The sequence below is a fragment of the Cherax quadricarinatus genome, chromosome 17, assembly GCF_038502225.1.
Source record: "Cherax quadricarinatus isolate ZL_2023a chromosome 17, ASM3850222v1, whole genome shotgun sequence".
NCBI classification, from domain to species: Eukaryota; Metazoa; Arthropoda; class Malacostraca; order Decapoda; family Parastacidae; genus Cherax; species Cherax quadricarinatus.
The window spans coordinates 27,180,158-27,202,880 of record NC_091308.1 but is presented as its reverse complement, the minus strand read 5'-3'; the positions used below and the strand labels follow the sequence as shown (position 1 = coordinate 27,202,880).

The window sequence follows — 22,723 nt, the reverse complement described above, 5'->3', positions numbered from 1 at the left end:
ACATAATTTATAACATGTTCATAAACTTTCATTAATGGTTTCATTGAGGAATTAGTTTTCCACATCCTCTCCCCCCTTGGGAGGTTCCTTGATGCTGGTGAGAGGCTCTTGATCCAAGGAATCCTTGGATCAAACGTGATTGCCTCCCGTTTGCTGCACGATTCTTGCAATCGAGGGGGTGCTAAACCCGTAGGATTATGCAGTGCCTGTGGAAGGTATTCAGGCTTAATTCAGGGAACTGGAGCACAGGTCCAATTCCCTAGATCAAGAGCCCCTCACCCTCAAGGAACTTTCCTCAAGAGGATTTGTTGCACAAATACAGAAACTTAACACTTCCCATAAACATATCCTCTGACTGCCTTCATGGGAGAAAAATTGAGCCGTGGTGAATAGGCTCGATTAGGGGGAGCTATACAGCCCTTGTGGGTTTAGTGCTCAGTTATGATTATAACCGATTAGAGGAATTTGACTTTACCTCTACCTCTGATCCTTTCTAAATAACCACAGCCAACTCTCCCCTTTCTATGGGGGGGGGGGGAATGTCTCCCTTGGAAAATAGGCTCTCCAAGGGGAGCTCCTTGGTACGGTGAAGAGGCTCTTGGTCTGAGGAATTAGACAATTTGGTCTCCTTCCTCATTGAATCTAATTACCCCCCCCCTTTCCTATCCCATCCTCCCCACCCCCTATTTTTCCCATCCCAGTTGTAGCCTTTGGGGCAGTGGTTCCCAAACTTTTTCAGCTTGTTACCCAATTTAACATGCCACATAAAGCATGTTACCCCTTTCACAAAATGTTGTTATTATTGATATATATGGCTAAATTAAAACACTCGAGATATTTTCTTTTATTTATTGTATTTGAACATTGTGCATCTCTAATGACTATTACCAAAGATGTCAAGAACATCAGTGGGATGGATGGAGTTGCATACTTGAAGCTAGTTTAGGAATTCTTGGCTTCGTGGTTGAAAGTGCCAGCCTGGCATCGTTTGCAACATTCAAGCGAGTCCTCTTTTTTGTTTTCATACCCAGCACAGTTGAGAAGCCCTTCTCGCACAGATACGTTGTTGAGAATGATACAAACAACTTCAAGGCTCTCTTGGACAGAGTTGGCGAGTCAGGTAGTCATGAAATCCAAGAGGAATCTGCATTTTGGTTTTGGAATTTGATTTTCAAGGCTTCATTGGCTCGCATTGTGATCCACTCCTCCTTTGCAGGGAAATCTGGTCCGTATTTCCCGAGGGCTCCATCTATGCCCCTCGTTTCTTTCCTCAAAGTCTGCCAGAGAGTTAGTACCCTTGGACTTTTCTTCTCTCGGAGAAGAACAGTATAATGTGCCTTTTACACTTCAAGAACTGGAGGCAACGCTCTCAGCTTGCCGATCATCGGCAGCTGGGCCTGATGACATTCATATTCGTATGTTACAACATTTACATCGGTCAGCCCTTGTAGTCCTCTTACACCTCTTCAATCTTATTTGGGCACAAGGAGTTCTTCCCCAGCTGTGGAAATCTGCCATTGTTCTCCCTTTCCGCAAACCGGGTACTACAGGACATGATGCCTCCCACTATCGCCCCATCGCTCTTACAAGTGCAGTTTGCAAAGTGATGGAACGCCTCGTAAATCGACGTTTAATGTGGTATTTAGAGACTCACAACAGTCTCTCCGCTAGTCAATATGGCTTTCGTAAGGGTCGTTCTACCATAGACCCCTTACTACGCTTGGATACGTATGTTCGTAATGCCTTTGCGAATAATCACTCAGTTATTGCCATATTTTTTGACCTTGAGAAGGCATATGACACAACTTGGAGGTATAATATTTTGGCCCAGGCCCATTCCTTAGGCCTCCGAGGCAATCTACCATCCTTAAGAACTTTTTAACTGACAGACATTTCCGTGTTCGAGTCAATAATGTTCTTTCCCCGGACTTCGTCCAAGCTGAAGGTGTCCCTCAGGGATGTGTTCTAAGCACAACACTTTTTCTCCTTGCTATAAATGATTTGGCCTCTGTTCTTCCACCCAATATTTGGTCATCACTCTATGTTGATGACTTCGCTATTGCTTGTGCAGGCGCTGACTGTCACCTTATTGCAGTTTCTCTCCAGCATGCGGTCGACCGTGTTTCCACTTGGGCCACCACACATGGGTTTAAATTTTCAAGTACCAAAACTCACCAAATTACTTTCACTAGACGCTCTGTTATCTCCGATCATCCTTTGTATCTCTATGGCTCCCGTATCCCCGAACGTGATACAGTCAGGTTTCTAGGCCTTCTCTTTGACCGTCGGTTAACCTGGAAACCTCACATTACCTCTCTGAAGGCAACTTGTCACAGCCGGCTAAACCTTCTTAAAACCCTTGCTCATCTTTCCTGGGGAGCTGATCGTCGAACTCTGCTTCGCCTACATTCAGCCCTCGTTTTATCGAAACTCGATTATGGTGACCAGATTTATTCCGCGGCCTCTCCTGCTACTCTCTTTAGCCTTAACTCTATCCATCACCAAGGCTTACGTTTGTGCCTTGGTGCTTTTCGCTCTTCCCCTGTTGAGAGCCTCTATACAGAAGCAAATGTTCCATCCTTGTCTGATCGCCGTGATGCCCATTGCCTTCGTTACTATGTACGCTCTCGCGATCTACACAATCCTTCCATTTATAGAATGGTCACCGATATTAGTAGACATTCTTTATTCGTTCGCCGCCCCTGTTTGCTCCGTCCCTTTTCTCTTCGCCTACATTCACTCTTGTCTTCCCTTCAGTTACCACCTTTATATGTTCATGTAGCATCTCACTTTTCCCTGCCCCCCTGGGAAGTTCCAGCTGTTCGGGTCTGTTCTTTCTCACTCCCTTGCTCGAAAGCTCAACTGCCTACGGTGGCTTCCCGCTCTCTTTTTCTTGATCACTTCCACTCCCATTCTCATGCCACCGCTGTGTACACAGATGGCTCTAAGTCTTCAGACGGCGTCGGATTCGCAGCAGTGTTTCCGGACAGCGTCGTACGAGGGCATTTACTATCTTCAGCTAGCATTTTTACTGCTGAACTGTATGCCATTCTTGCAGCACTTATTCGTATTGCATCTATGCCTGTGTCATCATTTGTAGTAGTCTCAGACTCCCTTAGTGCTCTACAGGCTATACGAAAATTTGATACATCTCATCCCCTAGTTCTCCGTATCCAACTTTGGCTACGCCGTATCTCTACCAAACATAAAGATATTGTTTTTTTGTTGGGTCCCTGGTCATGTCGACGTACAGGGCAATGAACAGGCAGACACTGCTGCGCGGTCAGCAGTATATGACCTACCAATTTCCTATCGAGGTGTTCCATTTCTGGACTATTTTGCTGCAATAGCTACCCACCTTCGCACCCGTTGGCAACAACGTTGGTCAACTCTGCTCGGTAACAAACTTCATTCTATTAAACCGAGCATAGGTTACTGGCCGTCTTCTTGTCATCAGTGCCGAAGTTGGGAGACCACTCTCTCCCGCCTTCGCATTGGCCACACTCGTCTTACTCATGGGTATCTCAGGGAGAGGCACCCTGTTCCTCTCTGTGAGCAGTGTCAAGTTCCAGTATCGATTAGCCACATTCTGTTAGACTGCCCTCTCTATCAACGAGCACGCAGAATTTACCTCCAACGTCGTCTTCGTTCTACTACTCTCTCTTTACCTTCCCTTCTTGCTGATGGACCCTCCTTTAATCCTGACTCTCTCATTGACTTCTTGACAACGACCGATTTACTCCACAAACTCTGATGATACTTTTCGCACTCCCCTCAGCCCTTTCTGGTTCAGTCTCTTGCTGCCCTTTACCCTTTCACCATCCACTGCCCCGCTGTTATCCGTAACCTGTTGCTCATCCATCTCCCTTTTGCCACCTGATGCCCTCACTTCCTTCCTGCCCTGCAGCGCTGTATAGTCCTTGTGGCTTAGCGCTTCTTTTTGATTATAATAATAATAATGCAGGGAAATCATCATCATGAATGGCATCATCAGGTACAGAGAAGGGATGAATGATCCACTGAAGAGTGGCTGTTTCTTGGTCACTCTGGAAAGTAGTGATGCATGCTTGTTCCAAGCCCCTTCAAATGGTTGCTCATTTCTTTGTTGATGGTCTGTAGAAGTGATCCAGTATCATGACTATTCTCCTCAACAAACTGGTCTAGGGTGGGAAACTGGGCGATCACTCCTTTCTCCAAGCGCCGAATCCAGTCTGTTTCCCCAGAAATGCAGTCAGTGTGATGGACAGGTCGATCTGGGCTACTGAGTGACTTTAGTCCTGAAGCATACTTGTCAAAATACTTTTGGGTTTCCACACACTTAGCTATATATTTCTTCTTTTCTAATGCTGTATATTAGTTTTTGATGTTTATTGTTATTTGGTTTAACTTTATTACTTACTTATAATAGGTTTACTTTACAACTTTATATACTAAGACAAAGTTAACAATAATCCTCATACCGGGTACTGCATTGTTTTCTTGATTTTCAGAATTCATAACTTTTTTTTCTGTCACCCCTCCATTACCCCCCAAAAATGGTTAATTTACCCCCAGTTTGGGAACCACTGCTGTAGGGGAAGGAAGACGGGGTAGGGGTTGTCCTTGAAAAGGTTGGAGGGAGGGGGGTAAAGGTGGTTGTGTGGGCGAGGGGCTTAGACTTCCAGCAAGTGTGTGAACATATTAGATAGGAACAAATGGAGACAAATGGTTTTTGGACCTGATGAAGTGTTGGAGTGTGAGCAGGGTAATATCTTGTGAAGGGATTCAGGGAAACTGGTTAGCCGGACTAGAGTCCTGGAAATTGGAAATACAATGCCTGCACTTTAAAGGAGGGTTTTGGGATATTGACAGCTTGGAGGGACATCTGAACTGTCGTATCTGAGCACCTCTGCAAAGACAGTGAATATGTATGAGCGATGGTGAAAATGTTTAATGATGATGAAAGTTTTCTTTCTTTCTGGGTCACCCTGCCTTGGTGGGAAATGGCCGATGTGTTTAAAAAAAATAATAAATAAAATGTAAAATCAGTGCTATAGCCTAATCAAGTGGTTTTTGCTAAGCCTAGCTTAGTTTATTCTAGTGTGCACTGGGTAGGGTATAAGGTTATTTCCAGGGAAGAGCACTGCCTGTCATCCTTCAAAGAAGAGGCTCTCGATGCAAGAAACAGGATCTGTCCTCCCCTTCCTTGAATCAAACCAGGATATGTAACATCCTACCCTTCTCCCAGTGTTGCACTGTAAGCCGTGTTCAACAATATCATTTTGTAATCTTTTCTTCTAAATTTAGTACAGCCTCTCCTCACTTAGCGACATACTCATTTACTGATGCCTCGGACTTACGACGGGCTCTCTGACCGGTATTCATACCAAAATACAGTGGACCCTCAATACCTTGTGAGCAGTATTCAGAACTACTTAGAGCCGCCACTGAAACCTCTTGGTACTCTAAACCCAACAAACTTCCATAATAATCATACCTCCTTCAAAAACCATACTTATTACAATGATTCTAAACTTCGTACACTGAAACGTACTGCTCGCAGACTAGGCTTAGCCTATAGAAAACATCATACCCCTGGAATGCTGAGGCTCTTCCAAACTGCCCTTGCTGTTGCCAGAGAGCGTATGACAGAGCTGCGGCAAACAGACTGGGAAAAATTTGTCAACGGTCTTAATGCTCACACCCCACTTAGCCGGGCATGGAGGGACATAAATAGAATTAAGGGTAACAGAACTGGGTAGATCGCGCACCCTCATCCCTTATATAGGGCGAATGAGTTAGTCAGTGCTTGGGCTGCTACATCTAGCTATGACAATCTTCCCAGTACCACACAGGAAAAATTCAATGACAAATATGGTGCAAGGGAGAGACTTGTTTGCTTTATGCTCAGCAAGGAAGATGACTGCAACATTCCTTTCACTAATTATGAACTTGATGCAGCACTAACTAAGGGCAACTCCACGTCGCCTGGTGAGGATGGTATTACTTACAACATACACAAATAACCCGCACATAAAAGAGAGAAGCTTACGACGACGTTTCGGTCCGACTTGGACCATTTACAAATTGTGTGACTTTGTAAATGGCCCAAGTCGGACCGAAACGTCGTCGTAAGCTTCTCTTATGTGCAGGCTATTTGTATATCGTTCCAGTCACGGTATTGTGCCTTTTTTTTTGTTACTTACAACATACTCAGATTGCTGTGTCGAGTACCAGGTAATCCATTACTTGAATTATATAACATGAGCTATGTAACTGGGGAGCTCCCTCAATCTTGGACCAACAGCCTCATCATTCCAATTCCTAAGCCCAATCAACAAAATGCATTTCGCCCAATATCTCTTACTAGCTGCTTGTGTAAAACATTTGAGAGAATGATTCTTAATCGTCTCATGTACAGAATCAAACAATTTTTGTCTCCCAGGTTACATGGTTTCGTGCATCATTGCATAGCCACCTTTCTCACCCTGCACACTGACAGCTCATACACTGCCTTCCTTGACCTTAAATCCGCTTTCGATGTAGCCAACCGACATGTAATCATTAGGGAACTTGCCAGAATGGATGTTGGAGGATGGCTTCTCCGCTGGATTAAAGGCTACCTGTCCAACAGAAAATCGTCTGTGTTGTTCCAGGGACATAGAAGTGTAACTAAAGACTTTGAATTAGGAACCCCACAGGGAGGTGTGCTCAGTCCCACACTGTTCAATATTCTAATTAATGCATTACTTAATGCTATGCCTAGTCAGCCCCATCATTATATGATTAGTTTTGCTGATGATATAATGATTCACACCACCGGATTCTCCAACACCCAAAACATTCTTAATCATGTACTAGCCTCGTGTCAGGATCTGGGGTTGATAATCTCTACTGATAAAACACCCCTCAAGGAAGGTTCCTTGATGTTGGTGAGGGGCTCTTGATTTAGGGAATTGGATCTGTGCTCCAGTTCCCCGAATTAAGCCTGAATGCCTTCCACATCCCCCCCCCCAGGCGCTGTATAATCCTCCGGGTTTAGCGCTTCCCCCTTGATTATAATAATAATAATAATACTGATAAAACAAAGATACTCAATAGGTGTCCTCCTCGACAGAGAGGCACAGAATTTGACCCCTTCAGGGCATTTCTGGGCGAGGATGAAATTGTGTCACTGGAAAATCTACCTTCCACTGCAATTGATGACGCAATCAGGTCCCTGCATAATCGAATAATTGAAGCTACTAACGCAACTTGTCAATTAGCTTCCACAAAGATATACCAACAATATAAACATACTAGGGAAATTAGAGACAATTTAAGAAATTATCAAGCAGAATGTCGAAGGCATCTTCAAACGCGACAACCACCAGTAGCTACACTGCACCGATTAAGGCAAGAATTAATTAACATGATTAGTCATCACAAACGGGACTTATGGAAATTGCTAGTTCTTCAAGCTAATCAGTATAAACGTGAACCAGCAAAATTTTGGAGTAAGATCCGACAACTTTTAGGGGCAAAGCACAAGGCTCCTAACTACCTAGTTCATACCTTCACTGATGAGGATGATGAAGATGTTGAAATTAAACTTGACGATTCACAGGACCAGGCTAATTTGATGGGTGATGTATGGGAGAAAATTCTCTCCCACAATAACAGTCGTCAATTTAACAATAATCACTATCAGTTGGTAAATGAATGGAGAGATGAGAACTTGGATGATCTACAACCACTACCTTCCATCGATACTTCAACTCTTGAAGATACCCATCCGCTTACTAGACCTATTACATTACTAGAGATGAGTCAGGTTATTGGAAGAATGTGAAACAGAGCCCCTGGCCTCTCTGGAATAACAATGAAACAAATAAAGTTCCTACCCAGAAACTGTAAACAGTCTTTGGTAAATATCTTTAATGCCATCTTGGCCTCTGGACATTTTCCAGTGGTTTTTAAGACTGCTAGGATGATCTTTCTTGGTAAGCCCAATAAAGACATCCACCAACCTGGGAACTATAGACCTATATCTTTACTTGAAGTCACTGGAAAAGTTCTTGAGAAGGTCATTTCCAACAGATTGAACTACTATATGGAGTTTAATCACTTTTTTACTGAAAAACAATTTGGCTTTAGAACACATAGAGGTACCAATCATGCAATAAATGTTATTTTTGATACTGTAGCAAGTCTAAAACATCAGGGCAATCTTCCCTTAATTGCCACCAGAGATGTTCATAAAGCTTTTGATAGCTTATGGCATGATGGCCTTATATACAAACTCATTGACCTACCAGACCATAACTGGACTTTTCTCAGATTAATATATAATTTCTTAACTCAAAGAAAATTCATTCCCACCTTTCATGGCAGGTCGACAGAGCCTTTTATACCGACAGCTGGTGTCCCACAAGGTTCTTGTCTCAGTCCAATTCTGTTCAACATTTATGTGAATGACCTTCCTCAACCAGAGTTTAATGATACAATTGTGATAGTTTGCAGATGATGTTATTCATGTCGTCTCATCAACTCCGGTAACAGGAAAATACAAGTATGAGAGAGTCATAGAAAAAATGAATATTGAACTTCGTCGAACATCTAATTGGGAAAAGAAATGGAGAATTACGACTAATCCTGACATAGTCCTTGTTAGCACGATAGGATGTTTTGCATCAACAATCGAAGATAAAGGGGGTATCTCCATCAGAGGTACACCTGTAGCCATTAGAAACCCTAACAAGATTTTGGGATATGAAATAGACAGGCTGCTCCACTCAACATCTCATGTAACTAAAAAGATCAACATAGCCAAAGCCGGTCTTAGCAGTCTCTTTCGATTCAATCAAGCCCCTCAACATGTCAGAAAACATCTGTATAAAATGATAATAAGACCTATACTCGAATACCCTTGTGTCCCAATGTCATTAACAACGAAGACCAACATGCTACGGTTACAAAGGGTCCAGAATAGAGCTCTTCGCTTCATTACCGATACCAGGAGGAGAGACAGAGTTAAAATGGCAGATTTACATGTACAACAAGATATTACTGCCATAAATGTATGCCTGGACACCCTGAAAAAGAAACAACTCTATACAATGCAAGAACTATACATGCCAGATAGAGAACATCCTATACAAGTGGTAAATACCACGGATTATATCATCAATACTCCTCCTCACAGGACTCAAAGAATGACTCTCCCACAGAGGGTCTGTCGTTTTATCCATAAAGATGATTACCATCGACCCATGATATTGAGCAACCTCCCTGATGAAGAAGATTGGGTAACACCATAACTCATCCATGTGTACTGAGAAAATCATCGCCCCCAATTAGGGAGACATCTTATATAACAATCTAATGTAAAAATTATGCTATTTACTATGGCTGGACACCACCTGTAAGAAGCCATTGTCACGTAATTCTATAAACTGGCCAGAAAATTATTGCCTTCATTGTCGCATAAATATCTGTTGTGCAATCGCAAAAAAAAAAAAAAAAAAGGCAATTGCAACTTGTATAATTACTACCAATTCAGAATCATGTACTTATATATCTGTTATATCTATGTGGCTCTGATGGGTTAGTATTATGCCCCTTAAAGAATATCTTATCATTTCACATACACTTTTTAAATTACACCAAAGTGGTTGGGCCACTTACCTTTTATATCCTACCTCTCTCCCCCCTCCCACCCTTTTCCAATATTTCTATCCTTACCCATCCTTCTTCCTTACCCATCTTACCAAAGCTCTGGTCATAAGAACAGAACAATTGCATGATGGGTCTCTTCTAGAATATGTAAGCAGATACAGGTATCTAGGCTTTGAGGTTCCACTACTTGGACCTGTTGTAACAAGACTTTGTCGCCAATACAAAGAAAGACTAAGAGCACTTAGAGTTGTGGCTGGGTTTCACCCCAGGTATGTTGCTAATGTTAAAATTGTGAAAATGATGTATCTTGCTTATATTAGATCATTGGTTGATTATGCTGCACCACTACTTGCTCTTGTGTCTGACTGGAAGCTTGGAGGGCTGGAAAAACTGCAGAACGAAGCAATGAGGATCATTTTAGGATGCCCTCGTACTGCCAAAATATTAAATATGCAAAAAGAACTTGATATTCCAAGCATCAGAGATATGTTACTGAAAGAAATATCCTAATTGGGGTTAATATGCTCAGGCAAGCCCATTCAAACCCCTGCACAGAAGCCCTCCAAACTTTCCTCAGCACTGGTGAACACTCCTCCAGATGGATCGAAAAAACTGGAACCGACCTCCGCATGAATCAGATACATGATCTATGTCAAGTAGGCAACAGCAGCACTTCTCCGCTCCATGGGATATTACCCCATTCCAAACTACCATTCCTCCATTTCCCCCCAAACTACTTCTTAAATCACAACCAAAGCTTCGCCTTGAAGCCAAACATGATGCCTTAAGCTGTATTGATAACTTAATCACACAGCACACACTCTCGCAAATTATTTACGTTGATGGTTCTGTTCACCAATCCACTGGTGCAGCTGGTAGTGCTGCTGCTGTCATACAGAGTGATGGCTCTCTTAAAGAATTTGGAGCACGCATCAATAATTGGGCCTCTACCCTTCAGACAGAACTGTTTGCCATACTCCTTGCACTGAAATGCATCTATATATCTAAGATTGTAACTGATTCTCAAGCTTCAACATCCGTGCACACGAGGGCTTGGGATCTTCAATCAACTTGGCGTCCACCAGGACCCTGACATGTCCCTAGGACAGCTCTCCATCGGGCTGCTAACGGAGTCACTGGCTTCTTGGACCTCTTGGGGAGGGTCGATGGTGCTCGTGCAAGCAGCAGATCCCTGGGCAACTTGCTGCTGTTTCCAATGGCTGTCTACCGAGGAGAGACAGGCACCTAGCAACATCTGTTGTTGGGGCAATGGATGAATTCCCTACTATGTTTGTTAACTGCTCATTACTCTGTAATTTGTCTATGATTGTAATCATGTCATAACGTGTTTATCATTCATTACCTTTGAAACTTGTCATGATTTTGACCAGCTCTACCTGAAGCTCATTACCTTTGTAAATTCTCATGATTAATGTGTTTATGCAATTATTCATGAGTGTGACCAGCTCAACCTGGAGCTCATTACCTTTGTAACTTGGTCATGATTATGACCAGATCTAGTTCATTACCTTTGTAACTTGCTCAGCTATCAAAACTTTGGAGTCCAGTCCCTGGACCAATTATGTACCTCTGTAATCTTTTGACTACCGCCCACAGGATGGGTATGTGGTGCATAATAAACATATTACACTAACTAACTTGTGTCAGAAGCCAGACATAGGTATGGTAAGATTGTGGACAGTGGAGTCAGAGTGCACATGCTGTGGATTCCATCTCACATTGGTCTTCGGATGCATGATAGAACTGATAAATTGGCTAAGCTGTATGCTTTCAGAGGGAGTAGATTACAATCTTGGCTTGTCATGTAGTAGTTTGAGAACAATAATACGAAAAGAACTTCAACTGAATTTTATTGACTTTAGACTCAGGGAGATTGACACCAGTGAGTCCATCTATCATCATTCTATCATGCAGGAGGTGCCACATGTCTATGGTGCATCCAACAAGATAACCAGACTCTTGGATGTCACTACCGCCCGGCTCCGGCTGGGTTACAAGTATCTTTGGCAGGTTAAATCACTACCACCAGATGTAGACCAAACGAAATGCAAACTTTGCCAGATGGACTATTGTCACACCCTGCGTCATTATGTACTGGAGTGCGATAAAATTAATGAATTTAGAAACAACTCACTCAGAAGTGTTCAAGAAATGGCAAAGTATTTTATCCACAGTGGTATATTACAGACCATTCTGGAGAAATACCCTGACTTTGCTAGCTGTAAATAAAGCATTACCACATGTGTGCGTGTGCATGTGTGCGTGTGCATGTGTGTGTGTGTGTGTGTGTGTGTGTGTGTGTGTGTGTGTGTGTGTGTGTGTGTGTGTGTGTGTGTGTGTGTGTGTGTGTGTGTGTGTGTGTGTGTGTGTACTCACCTATTTGTGGTTGCAGGGGTCGAGTCTTAGCTCCTGGCCCCGCCTCTTCACCGGTTGCTACTGGGCCCTCTCCCTCCCCACTCCATGAGCTTTATCAAACCTCGTCTTAAAACTGTGTATGGTTCCTGCCTCCACTACGTCATTTTCTAGGCTATTCCACTGCCTTACAACTCTATGACTGAAGAAATACTTCCTAATATCTCTCTGACTCATTTGAGTCTTCAACTTCCAATTGTGGCCTCTTGTTTCTGTGTCCCCTCCCTGGAACATCCTGTCTTTGTCCACCTTGTCTTTTCCACGCAGTATTTTATATGTCGTTATCATGTCCCCCCTATCTCTTCTGTCCTCCAGTGTCGTCAGGCTGATTTCCCTTAATCTTTCATCATAGGACATTCCCCTTAGCTCTGGAACTAACCTTGTCGCAAACCTTTGTACTTTCTCTAGTTTCTTGACGTGCTTTATCAAGTGCGGGTTCCAAACAGGTGCTGCATACTCCAGTATGGGCCTGACATACACGGTGTACAGTGTCTTGAACGATTCCTTACTAAGGTATCGGAATGCTGTTCTCAGGTTTGCCAGGCGCCCATATGCTGCAGCAGTTATCTGACTGATGTGTGCTTCAGGAGACATGCTCGGTGTTATACTCACCCCAAGATCTTTCTCCTTGAGTGAGGTTTGCAGTCTTTGGCCACCTAGCCTATACTGTGTGTGGTGTGTACTCACCTCACCTAATTGTACTCACCTAATTGTGGTTGCAGGGGTCGAGACTCAGCTCCTGGCCCTGCCTCTTCACTGATCGCTACTGGATCCTCTCTCTCTCTGCTTCCTGAGCTTTGTCATACCTCTTCTTAAAACTATGTATGGTTCCTGCCTCCACTACTTCACTTGCTAGGCTATTCCACTTGCTGACAACTCTATGACTGAAGAAATACTTCCTAACGTCCCTGTGACTCGTCTGAGTCTTCAGCTTCCAGTTGTGACCCCTTGTCCCTGTGTCCCCTCTCTGGAACATCCTATCTCTGTCCACCTTGTCTATTCCCCGCAGTATCTTGTATGTCGTTATCATGTCTCCCCTGACCCTTCTGTCCTCCAGTGTCGTCAGTCCGATTTCCCTTAACCTTTCCTCGTACGACATTCCCTTGAGCTCTGGGACTAGCCTTGTTGCAAACCTTTGTACTTTCTCTAACTTCTTGACGTGCTTGACCAGGTGTGGGTTCCAGACTGGTGCTGCATACTCCAGTATGGGCCTAACATACACAGTGTACAGTGTCTTGAACGATTCCTTATTAAGGTATCGGAACGCTATTCTCAGGTTTGCCAGGCGCCCGTATGCTGCAGCGGTTATTTGGTTGATGTGTGCCTCCGGTGATGTGCTCGGTGTTATGGTCACCCCAAGGTCTTTCTCCCTGAGTGAGGTCTGTAGTCTTTGTCCACCTAGCCTATACTCTGTCTGCGGTCTTCTTTGCCCCTCCCCAATCTTCATGACTTTGCATTTGGCTGGATTGAATTCGAGAAGCCAGTTACTGGACCACATGTCCAGCCTGTCCAGGTCTCTTTGCAGTCCTGCCTCATCCTCGTGTGTGTGTGTGTGTGTGTGTGTGTGTGTGTGTGTGTGTGTGTGTGTGTGTGTGTGTGTGTGTGTGTGTGTGTGTGTGTGTGTGTGTGTGTGTGTGTGTGTATGTGTGTGTGTGTATGTGTGTGTGTATGTGTGTGTGTGTATGTGTGTGTGTATGTGTGTATGTGTGTGTGTATGTGTGTGTGTATGTGTGTGTGTATGTGTGTGTATGTGTGTGTGTGTGTGTGTGTGTGTGTGTGTGTGTGTGTGTGTGTGTGTGTGTGTGTGTGTGTGTGTGTGTGTGTGTGTGTGTGTGTGTGTGTGTGTGTGTGTGTGTGTGTGTGTGTGTGTGTGTGTGTGTGTGTGTGTGTGTGTGTGTGTGTGTGTGTGTGTGTGTGTGTGTACTCACCTAGTTGTACTCACCTAGTTGAGGTTGCAGGGGTCGAGTCCAAGCTCCTGGCCCTGCCTCTTCACTGGTCGCTACTAGGTCACTCTCCCTGAACCATGAGCTTTATCGTACCTCTGCTTGAAGCTATGTGTGTGTGTGTGTGTGTGTGTGTGTGTGTGCATGTAAGTGTGTGTGTAAGTGTGTGTGTGTAAGTGTGTAAGTGTGTAAGTGTGTGTGTGTGTGTGTGTGTGTGTGTGTGTGTGTGTGTGTGTGTGTGTGTGTGTGTGTGTGTGTGTGTGTGTGTGTGTGTGTGTGTGTGTGTAAGTGTGTGTGTGTGTGTGTGTGTGTGTGTGTGTGTGTGTGTGTGTGTGTGTGTGTGTGTGTGTGTGTGTGTGTGTGTGTGTGTGTGTGTGTGTGGTGTTGTGGGTGTGGTGCGTGTGTGTGTGTGTGTGTGTGTGTGTGTGTGTGTGTGTGGGTGTGTGTGTGGTGTGTGTGTAAGTGTGTGTGTGTAAGTGTGTGTAAGTGTGTGTGTGTGTGTGTGTAAGTGTGTGTGTGTGTGTGTGTGTGTGTGTGTGTGTGTGTGTGTGTGTGTGTGTGTGTGTGTAAGTGTGTGTAAGTGTGAATTGCTCATTACTCTTATAATTTGTTCATGATTGTAACCATGTATAAACGTAAGTAACCATTCTTACAGGATACATTACCTTTGTACCTAGTTCAGCTATCAAAACTTTGGGGGCCCAGTCCCTGGACCCATTACGTACCTCTGTAATCTGTAAATACCTCTGTAACTTGTCATGATTGTGACTAGACCTACCTGGAGTCCATTACCTTCGTAAATTGTGAGTTCATTACCTTTGTAAATTGTGAGTTCATTACCTTTGTAAATTGTGAGTTCATTACCTTTGTAAATTGTGAGTTCATTACCTTTGTAAATTGTGAGTTCATTACCTTTGTAAATTGTGAGTTCATTACCTCTGTAACTTGCTCAGCTATCAAAACTTTGGAGTCCAGTCCCTGGACCAATTATGTACCTCTGTAATCTTTTGACTACCGCCCACAGGATGGGTATGGGGTGCATAATAAACATATTAATCTAACTAACTAAACTAACCTCAACCAACAGCATTAGTCCATTCCAGAGATCTAGCTGTTAGTCGAATTTGCCATGAGTCGAATTAATTTTCCCCATGAGAAATAATAGAAATCCAATTAATCCGTGTCAGACAGTCAAAAGTATTAACAAAAAATATTTTTTTAAACATTAAATATAAATATACATACAGAAAATAATGACAAATAAATATGAAGCACTAATAAAATGGATAAATGAACATTTAACATCACACTACCTTTACTGACTTATCTTTACTGGCTCGGCTTGTTGGTGTATGACAGACACGTAGGAGGCAAGAGGAAGACAAGTTTATTATGCTTCAATATGATGCTAATATCATCTCTACGGCTTATTTATCCATCACAATTCATCTGACATTATAAACAATATTAATAACATAGAAACATGATATATACTCTAGAATGAATAAAATATGTCATAATGTATGAGAGGAGTAAATGGTGTAAGTGTTATTGTTGGATTTAAGGGCCACCACTGAGAGAAGCTGTGTTGGTGGCGGTGGAGGATTTTCCCAGCACCACCATCACACTTAAACAATGTATGTAATTTATAAATAAGAAACATTTACATTTTAATTAATAAATAAGAAATAATTACATTTTAATTTATAAATAAGTAAGTTTATTCAGGTATACACAAATACAGTTACATAGATTATCATACATAGCAGCATATGTGTAAAGTATCTAGGATAACCCAAAAAAAGTCAGAGTGACTTAGGTATTTCCACTGGGGTCCTTTTATATTTACACTTAATATATTTACTTTTATGCTTACACTTTTATATTGACACTTACCTTGGAAACGTTAGTTTAATTAGTTAGTTTGATGGAGGAGATGCTGGCAGAGGTTTAGGGTACTGGAAGATAGCAGGCCGGCGTATGTTCAGCGGATGTACACACATCCAACAACATTGGAGAGTTACTTTCGTATCGTCTTTCTATCGCTTACTCGCTTAACTTACTTGCTACACTGTTAATTATACACTTTATCGCTGGCTGGCACTATAGGCCTTTATCGATATCTGCTACTTTAGTATCGTACATATCGTAGAATCAATGAATCACTGCAGAAGGCACATTCTCCCCTCTCTCTTCCTCCTCCACTTTGGTACTTTGCTACAAGTTTTTTCTTGAATTTTATTGTGTTCCTTTCCTTTTTATCACAGGGCTGGCACTAGAAACTTTCTTTGCACCCATGGTGGCTTATTTAGCAGTTAAAAGCACTAAAGACACTGGTATAATACAAAATATATCACAGGTACACTAGGAATCGACCGAAACGGCTTGTAAACACTGGCACACTGGCTGTACATGGAGTCTTGGAGTGGCTGGGCCCGCTCAGGCCGCACTCTGGCCCCATGGACAAGTTCAGGACGAATGTTGTTAGACGAGTTTTTCACCGCTGGTAAAGCCATTTTTTACGCCAAAGAGCGCCGTAAGACAAATTTGCCGTTACTTGAGGGTCCACTGCAATGTATATTAGAGTTGATTTCACCTATTCTGTTAATTTCAATATACAGTACACTACTGTTTAAATATTTAAAAATATACCAGAAATGTTATAAATGGTGCAAAGGTGACATTAAAACAATATCAAAGATGGTTGACACAAACTCTCTAATTACCATTACAGCACGTTCTTCACTTAAGGATAAATTCACTTAACGACGTGGTCTCAGGAACGGAACTCCATCGTTAAGTGAGGAGAGGCTGTATAATGAGAACTGTATCTTGTATCAGGATATGGATAACTTTCTATCGAGATGCCTAATAATGAAAAATTTATTTCCTAATTAATCACTAGAAGAAAACTACAGAAAAAAACAATACAGTATAGTACAGGTACACTATCCTGTCATCATTCACTTGAAGAATCTGAAACAAATCTGTTGAGGTATCTTAGATATACAGCATTATCCAGAAAAATATGCAGCAGGCATGTTAGATAGGAGTGAATGTAGACGAATGGTTTTTAAGACTTGACGAGCTGTTGGAGTGTAAGCAGGGTAATATTTTGTGAAGGGATTCAGGGAAACTGTTTAGCTGGACTTGAGTCCTGGAGGTGGGAAGTACAATGCCTGCACCTTAAAGGAGGGGTTTGGGATACTGGCTATTTGGAGTGACATCTAAACTGTCATAGTGCCTCTGCAAAGACAGTGATTATATGTGAATAATGGTGAAAGTTTTTCTTTTTTGGGTCACCCTGCCTCAGTGGGAGATGGCTGACATATTAAAAAAAATATGGCACAAGAAAAAAAAAACTTATTTTGATTTTTATTTCAATATGACTTTTACATCTATTTACACATTATATATACTCTTAATTTCTTTCTGCACCCACTTTACATCAAACAAAATAAAATTTTCATAAATCAGCAAGAATTTACCAATCTTCATAAAGCATAAGAGTTTCATAGTAAATGAATCTGTTTCAGAAACTCCACTATGTATTACCTGGCTGAACTAGGGCTTACTCCTCTTTCTTTACTGACACCTCTTCTGCAGCACTGTGGTCTCTAAAATTAGGAAACTGTTCCCAAGGAGCTGAAAGGTCAAACTTGCGATATTCCTGAGCTAGCTCGAGGGGTTCCACAACCACACGTTTTACTTCATCATCATATCGAACCTGAAATATAGAAAATATTTGTAGGTTTAACTAACATCAAACATGCTATCCAAATTCTTACTAAGAAATTGTAATGTACATTATCTTCCATATATCTCATTACTAAAACTCATCTGCCACTGATAAATTGGTGGTCCACTACATTTAGTGTACTTTCATTTGCATTTCAGCTATGCCATTATTACCCCACCAAGGCAGGGTGGCCCAAAAAGAAAAACGAAAGTTTCTCTTTTTAAATTTAGTAATTTATACAGGAGAAGGGGTTACTAGCCCCTTGCTCCCAGCATTTTAGTCGCCTCTTACAACACACATGGTTTACGGAGGAAGAATTCTGTTCCACTTCCCCATAGAGATAAGAGAAAATAAACAAGAACTAGAAAGAAAATAGAAGAAAACCCAGAGGGGTGTGTATATATATGCTTGTACACGTATGTGTAGTGTGACCTAAGTGTAAGTAGAAGTAGCAAGAAGTACCTGAAATCTTGCATGTTTATGAGACAGAAAAAAAGACACCAGCAATCCTACAATCATGTAAAACAATTACAGGTTTCCGTTTTACACTCACTTGGCAGGACGGTAGTACCTCCCTGGGCGGTTGCTGTCTACCAACCTACTACTGTACCTACAATCAAAACTAAACACTGAACTTATTTTCCTTATACCATTCCATCTTCTAATATCTTATTTTTACCTTCCCACATGTACATATTTGTTAGAGTAATTCTCTTAAGTGATCTTATTGATTTTCAGTATTAAATTATGGATGGAATAAAGCTATCAAATTTAGGGAGGAACTAAAACTGAAACTTCCAGTCTTAACAAGGAAAATAGTCTCTCTAAACTTCTGTAATAGACAACAGCAAATAAGCTAAATCTTAAAGAATGTACTAAAGCAAACGTTAAATGAAAATGAAAAAGAAAATGTTTATTTCCTTGCAAAGCTTACAATGTGTAGTTTACATATTACAAAATATTAATTACAAAGAAAGCCACTAGCATGCCTAGGCATTTCAGGCAGACTAATCCTAATTCTTACTGACTATATATTGACACAGGTTATGGAACAGTACATTTTAATGTTCATTATTGCACACTGATATAAAAGTTAGGCAATTAAAAAGTTTATCATTAATAAGATTGATAATACATTGGACCCCCGGTTCGCGATATTAATCCATTCCTGAGAGCTCATCGTAAACCAAAATTATCGGAAAGCGAATCAATTTTCCCCATAAGAAATAATGGAAATCAAATTAATCTGTGCAAGACACCCAAAAGCATGAAAAAAACTTTACCACATGAAATATTAAGTTTAATGCAATAGAATAATTACAATAACAACAATAACAATAGAATAATAACAATAGAATAATTGACACTTACCTTTAATGAAGATCTGGTGATGATTGATGGGATGGGAGGAGGGGAGTGTGTGGATGGTGTTAGTGTTAAGAAGGGGAATCCCCTTCCATTAGGACTTGAACTGGCAGCCTCACCATGCCTTACCACACTGTGTATGCCACTACGATTCTTAAATCTTTCAAACCAACCTTTGCTGGCCTTAACTTCACTCACATCACCACTAGTTGCAGGAATTTCTTTACCAAATCATCATGCACTCCAACACACGCACTCCACTTTCGTACTTTGCAATTATCTCTTTCTTCATTTCAATAGTCATTAGCACCCTTGGTCTTGAAGGGGTGGCACTAGAAGCTTTCTTGGGGCCCATGGTGACTTATTTTGCAGAAACAAGCACAAAAAACAGTGATAATATGGATAATATGGAATGTACCGAATGTATCCTTAGATGAGCGCACACTGGCTGGCTTGTAAACACTGGCACACACGGGGCAGTTCAGGCCACACGTGGACACGTCTCGTACGAATCGCATCGCATACCGGGGTTTGTAATGGGAACTGAGGCAAATTTTTGGCGATATAATGCATCAGTTACCGGATTTATCGGATATCGATAACATCGCGAACTGGGGGTCCACTGTAGTGAGGTAGTTCAAAACATTCTCCATGGGGAAGTGGAACAGAATTCTTCCTCCGTAAGCCAAGTGTGTCGTAAGAGGCGACTAAAATGCCAGGAGCAAGGGGCTAGTAACCCCTTCTCCTGTATACATTACTAAAATTAAAAAGAAACTTTTGTTTTTCTTTTTGGGCCACCCTGCTTCGGTGGGATACAGACGGTTTGTTGAAAGAAGAAAAGTTCAAAACATATAACAGTATTACGATTACTAAAATGAGTAATGGTAAAGGTTTTATCTCGGCATGATACACTGTTTCTATAAGAGCTCCTATATTGACAGAGAATTTCAGACAAACTTAGGACTAACTTAAGATTAATTAGGCAATAACTATTAGGAATTTTATGCTTACAGTCATTTGGGTGAGTGTAAGTGTAAAAGAGGGAGAATTACAGATGATGAGAGTAAGTCTATTTTGTTTTGGATGTGTTCATGATACAGAAAATATATATGTGGTTTTCACATAGTTTATGATGGGGTGTGTTAGGAAGAGGCATTTTTTAAAGGTGGTTTTGAAAATTCTGGTTGAGTCTGAGGTTCTAGAGATTTGGGGCAGAGATTTCCAGATTTCAGGCCCTTTTATGTACATTGAATTTTTTAAGAGATTTAGCTGGACACAAGCAATGTCATATTTTTGTGTCTGGTATTATGTCTTTGGGTCCTGTTGCAACTATCAAGAAAGTGTTTTAGTTCAGGATTAATACTAGAATTTATGGTTCTGTAAATGTAGGTTGCACAGTAGTAGGTGTGAATGTTTTGTACAGTAAGTTTAGGTCTTTGAAGAGGATTGGGGGGAGGAGTGTTGTCTAGCATTGGATTATATGATAATTATTACTGCAGCTTTTTGTTGCGTCATTATTGGCTTTAGGTGGGTTGCTGCTGTTGATCCTCAGGCATAAATAACATAGGTGAGGTAGGGATAGACGAGTGAATAGTATAACGTGAGTAGGGCTGATTGTGGTACATAATAATGTATCTGAGAGGATCCTAACTGTTTTGGATACTTTTTTTTGTTGTGTTGGATATGGGTGTTGAATTTCAAGATGCTGTCAAGGTGCAGACCCAGAAATCTGCTCTCATTATGTTTAGCAATAAGAGTGTTGTCAATCATAATGTTCAGTTAGGCATCACCAGTTCTGCTCCCAAACATAATGTAGAAGGTTTTGTCAATATTAAGTGCTAGTTTATTGGCAGTCATCCAGGTCAATATTTTTACTAGCTCTTCATTAACAATAGTGTTGAGTGAGGCAAGATTAGGGTGGGAGATGACACAAGACGTGTTGTCAGCAACGAGAACAGGTCTAAGTTGTTGTGATACGTTTGGAAGATCATTAATGTATAAGAGGAAGAGCAGGGGGCCAAGGACACTTCCCTGTGGTACTCCAGTATCCAGTGGTCTTGCTGATGAGGTTGTGTCCTTAATAGAGACATATTGATATCTGTTAATAAGGTAGGATTTGATATATGTAAGTGCATGGCCTCTTATACCATACTGGTCAAGTTTGTGGAGTCGGATGCTGTGGGCTACTGTATCAAAGGCTTTCCTTAGGTTTATAGAGAGTCCTAGTGGATATTAATTTTTTTCAAGTGTTGTGTAAAACAGGTCTAGCATTTTTACAATTGCATCGTTTGTGCTTTTGTTTTCCCTGAAGCCAAATTGGCAGGGGTTGAGGATGTTTTGTGCTGTTATACAGGAGTATAATCTCTTGTGCACAAGTTCCTCAAAGATTTTGGACAGCAAAGGTAGGTTTGATATTGGCCTGTAGTTGTTTACACAAAGGTGGTGACCCCACAGATGTATTGGTAACTTGAGTAGTGTCTGGAAAGTGCTGGTTTCTAGTGATCTGTTAAACAGTAATGAAATAGTGAGCGAAAGAACATGAGCCACTCACTTGTACAATAATGGTGGGACTTGAGCTAGATTTCCTGATTTATTTTTAAGTGACTTAATAATCATGGTGACTTCTGTGGACTTGGTGCAAGATAGAAGGAAGTTGGGAAATTTCCATCTAAGTAATCACTTGCTCGGGAATTGGCACCTGGGATTTTACTGGCGAAATTTGATCCTATGGCTGAGAAAGTCATTTATCTTGTTACGTGTATCAATAGGCTGTAGCTGTGGTTCAGTTGATTAGTTAGGACAATATCCCTAGTTTTTTTTTTTAGTTTGTGGATGCCCAGAATCTGAAAGAGTGTCTTCCAGGTCTTTTTTATATCTTAGTTTGGTGAGGACCAATGCATAATGTTTAATAATATTTTTGTTTATTAAGCCCTGTCTATATTGCTTTTCATATTGATGTTTCTTATCAATGGACCTTAGTATGCTGTTAGTAAGCCATGGGCAACCTAGTGGTTTATTCGTAATCTGTTTCATTTTTAAGGGACAATGTTTGTTATATAGTCTAAGTAATTTGTTAAGAAATATGTCTATACAATCATTGATACTACTGGCAGTGGAAAATTCTGCAGGCCAGGCAACTGTACTTAGCTTTGTTGTGAAGTTACTTATTGATGCCGTGTCATGGAGTTTAAAGGAGAACATCTTGTATTCCACTGTGTTTTTACAGATGTTTGTTAGGAGGAAGGTGGGATAGTCGTCAGTAGTGCTGTCTGTGATTATCCCCGTTTAACCCTTTGACTGTTTTGGTCGTATATATACGTCTTACGTGCCACTGTTTTGGATGTATTTATACGCGTAAATTCTAGCGGCTTCAAATCAAGCAGGAGAAAGCTGGTAGGCCCACATGTGAGAGAATGGGTCTGTGTGGTCAGTGTGCACCACAAAAAAAAAAAATCCTGCAGCACGCAGTGCATAATGAGAAAAAAATGACTTTTTTTTTTTAATTAAAATGCCGAAATTGAGGTGTATTTTCGTATAGGATTTATCGTTGTATTCTCGTTTTCATGGTCTCACATGATAAAATGAAAAACATATTACAGAAATAGAG

The 22,723-nt window shown here is 41.4% G+C and overlaps 1 protein-coding gene across 2 annotated transcripts in view; it reads right to left on the bottom strand.

The window, feature by feature from the left end:
- ND-30 (NADH:ubiquinone oxidoreductase core subunit S3) overlaps positions 1–22,723 on the bottom strand; it is a 58,409-nt gene that overhangs the window by 12,873 nt on the left and 22,813 nt on the right. The window contains exon 7 of one of the 2 annotated variants that reach the window (XM_053773693.2): positions 17,568–17,739. In XM_053773693.2, the coding sequence (XP_053629668.2) occupies positions 17,584–17,739 (156 nt within the window). In that variant the 3' untranslated portion in view covers positions 17,568–17,583. Of the gene's footprint in view, positions 1–17,375; positions 17,740–22,723 lie in introns of those variants that run through there. The other variant, XM_053773692.2, reaches the window with a different exon arrangement.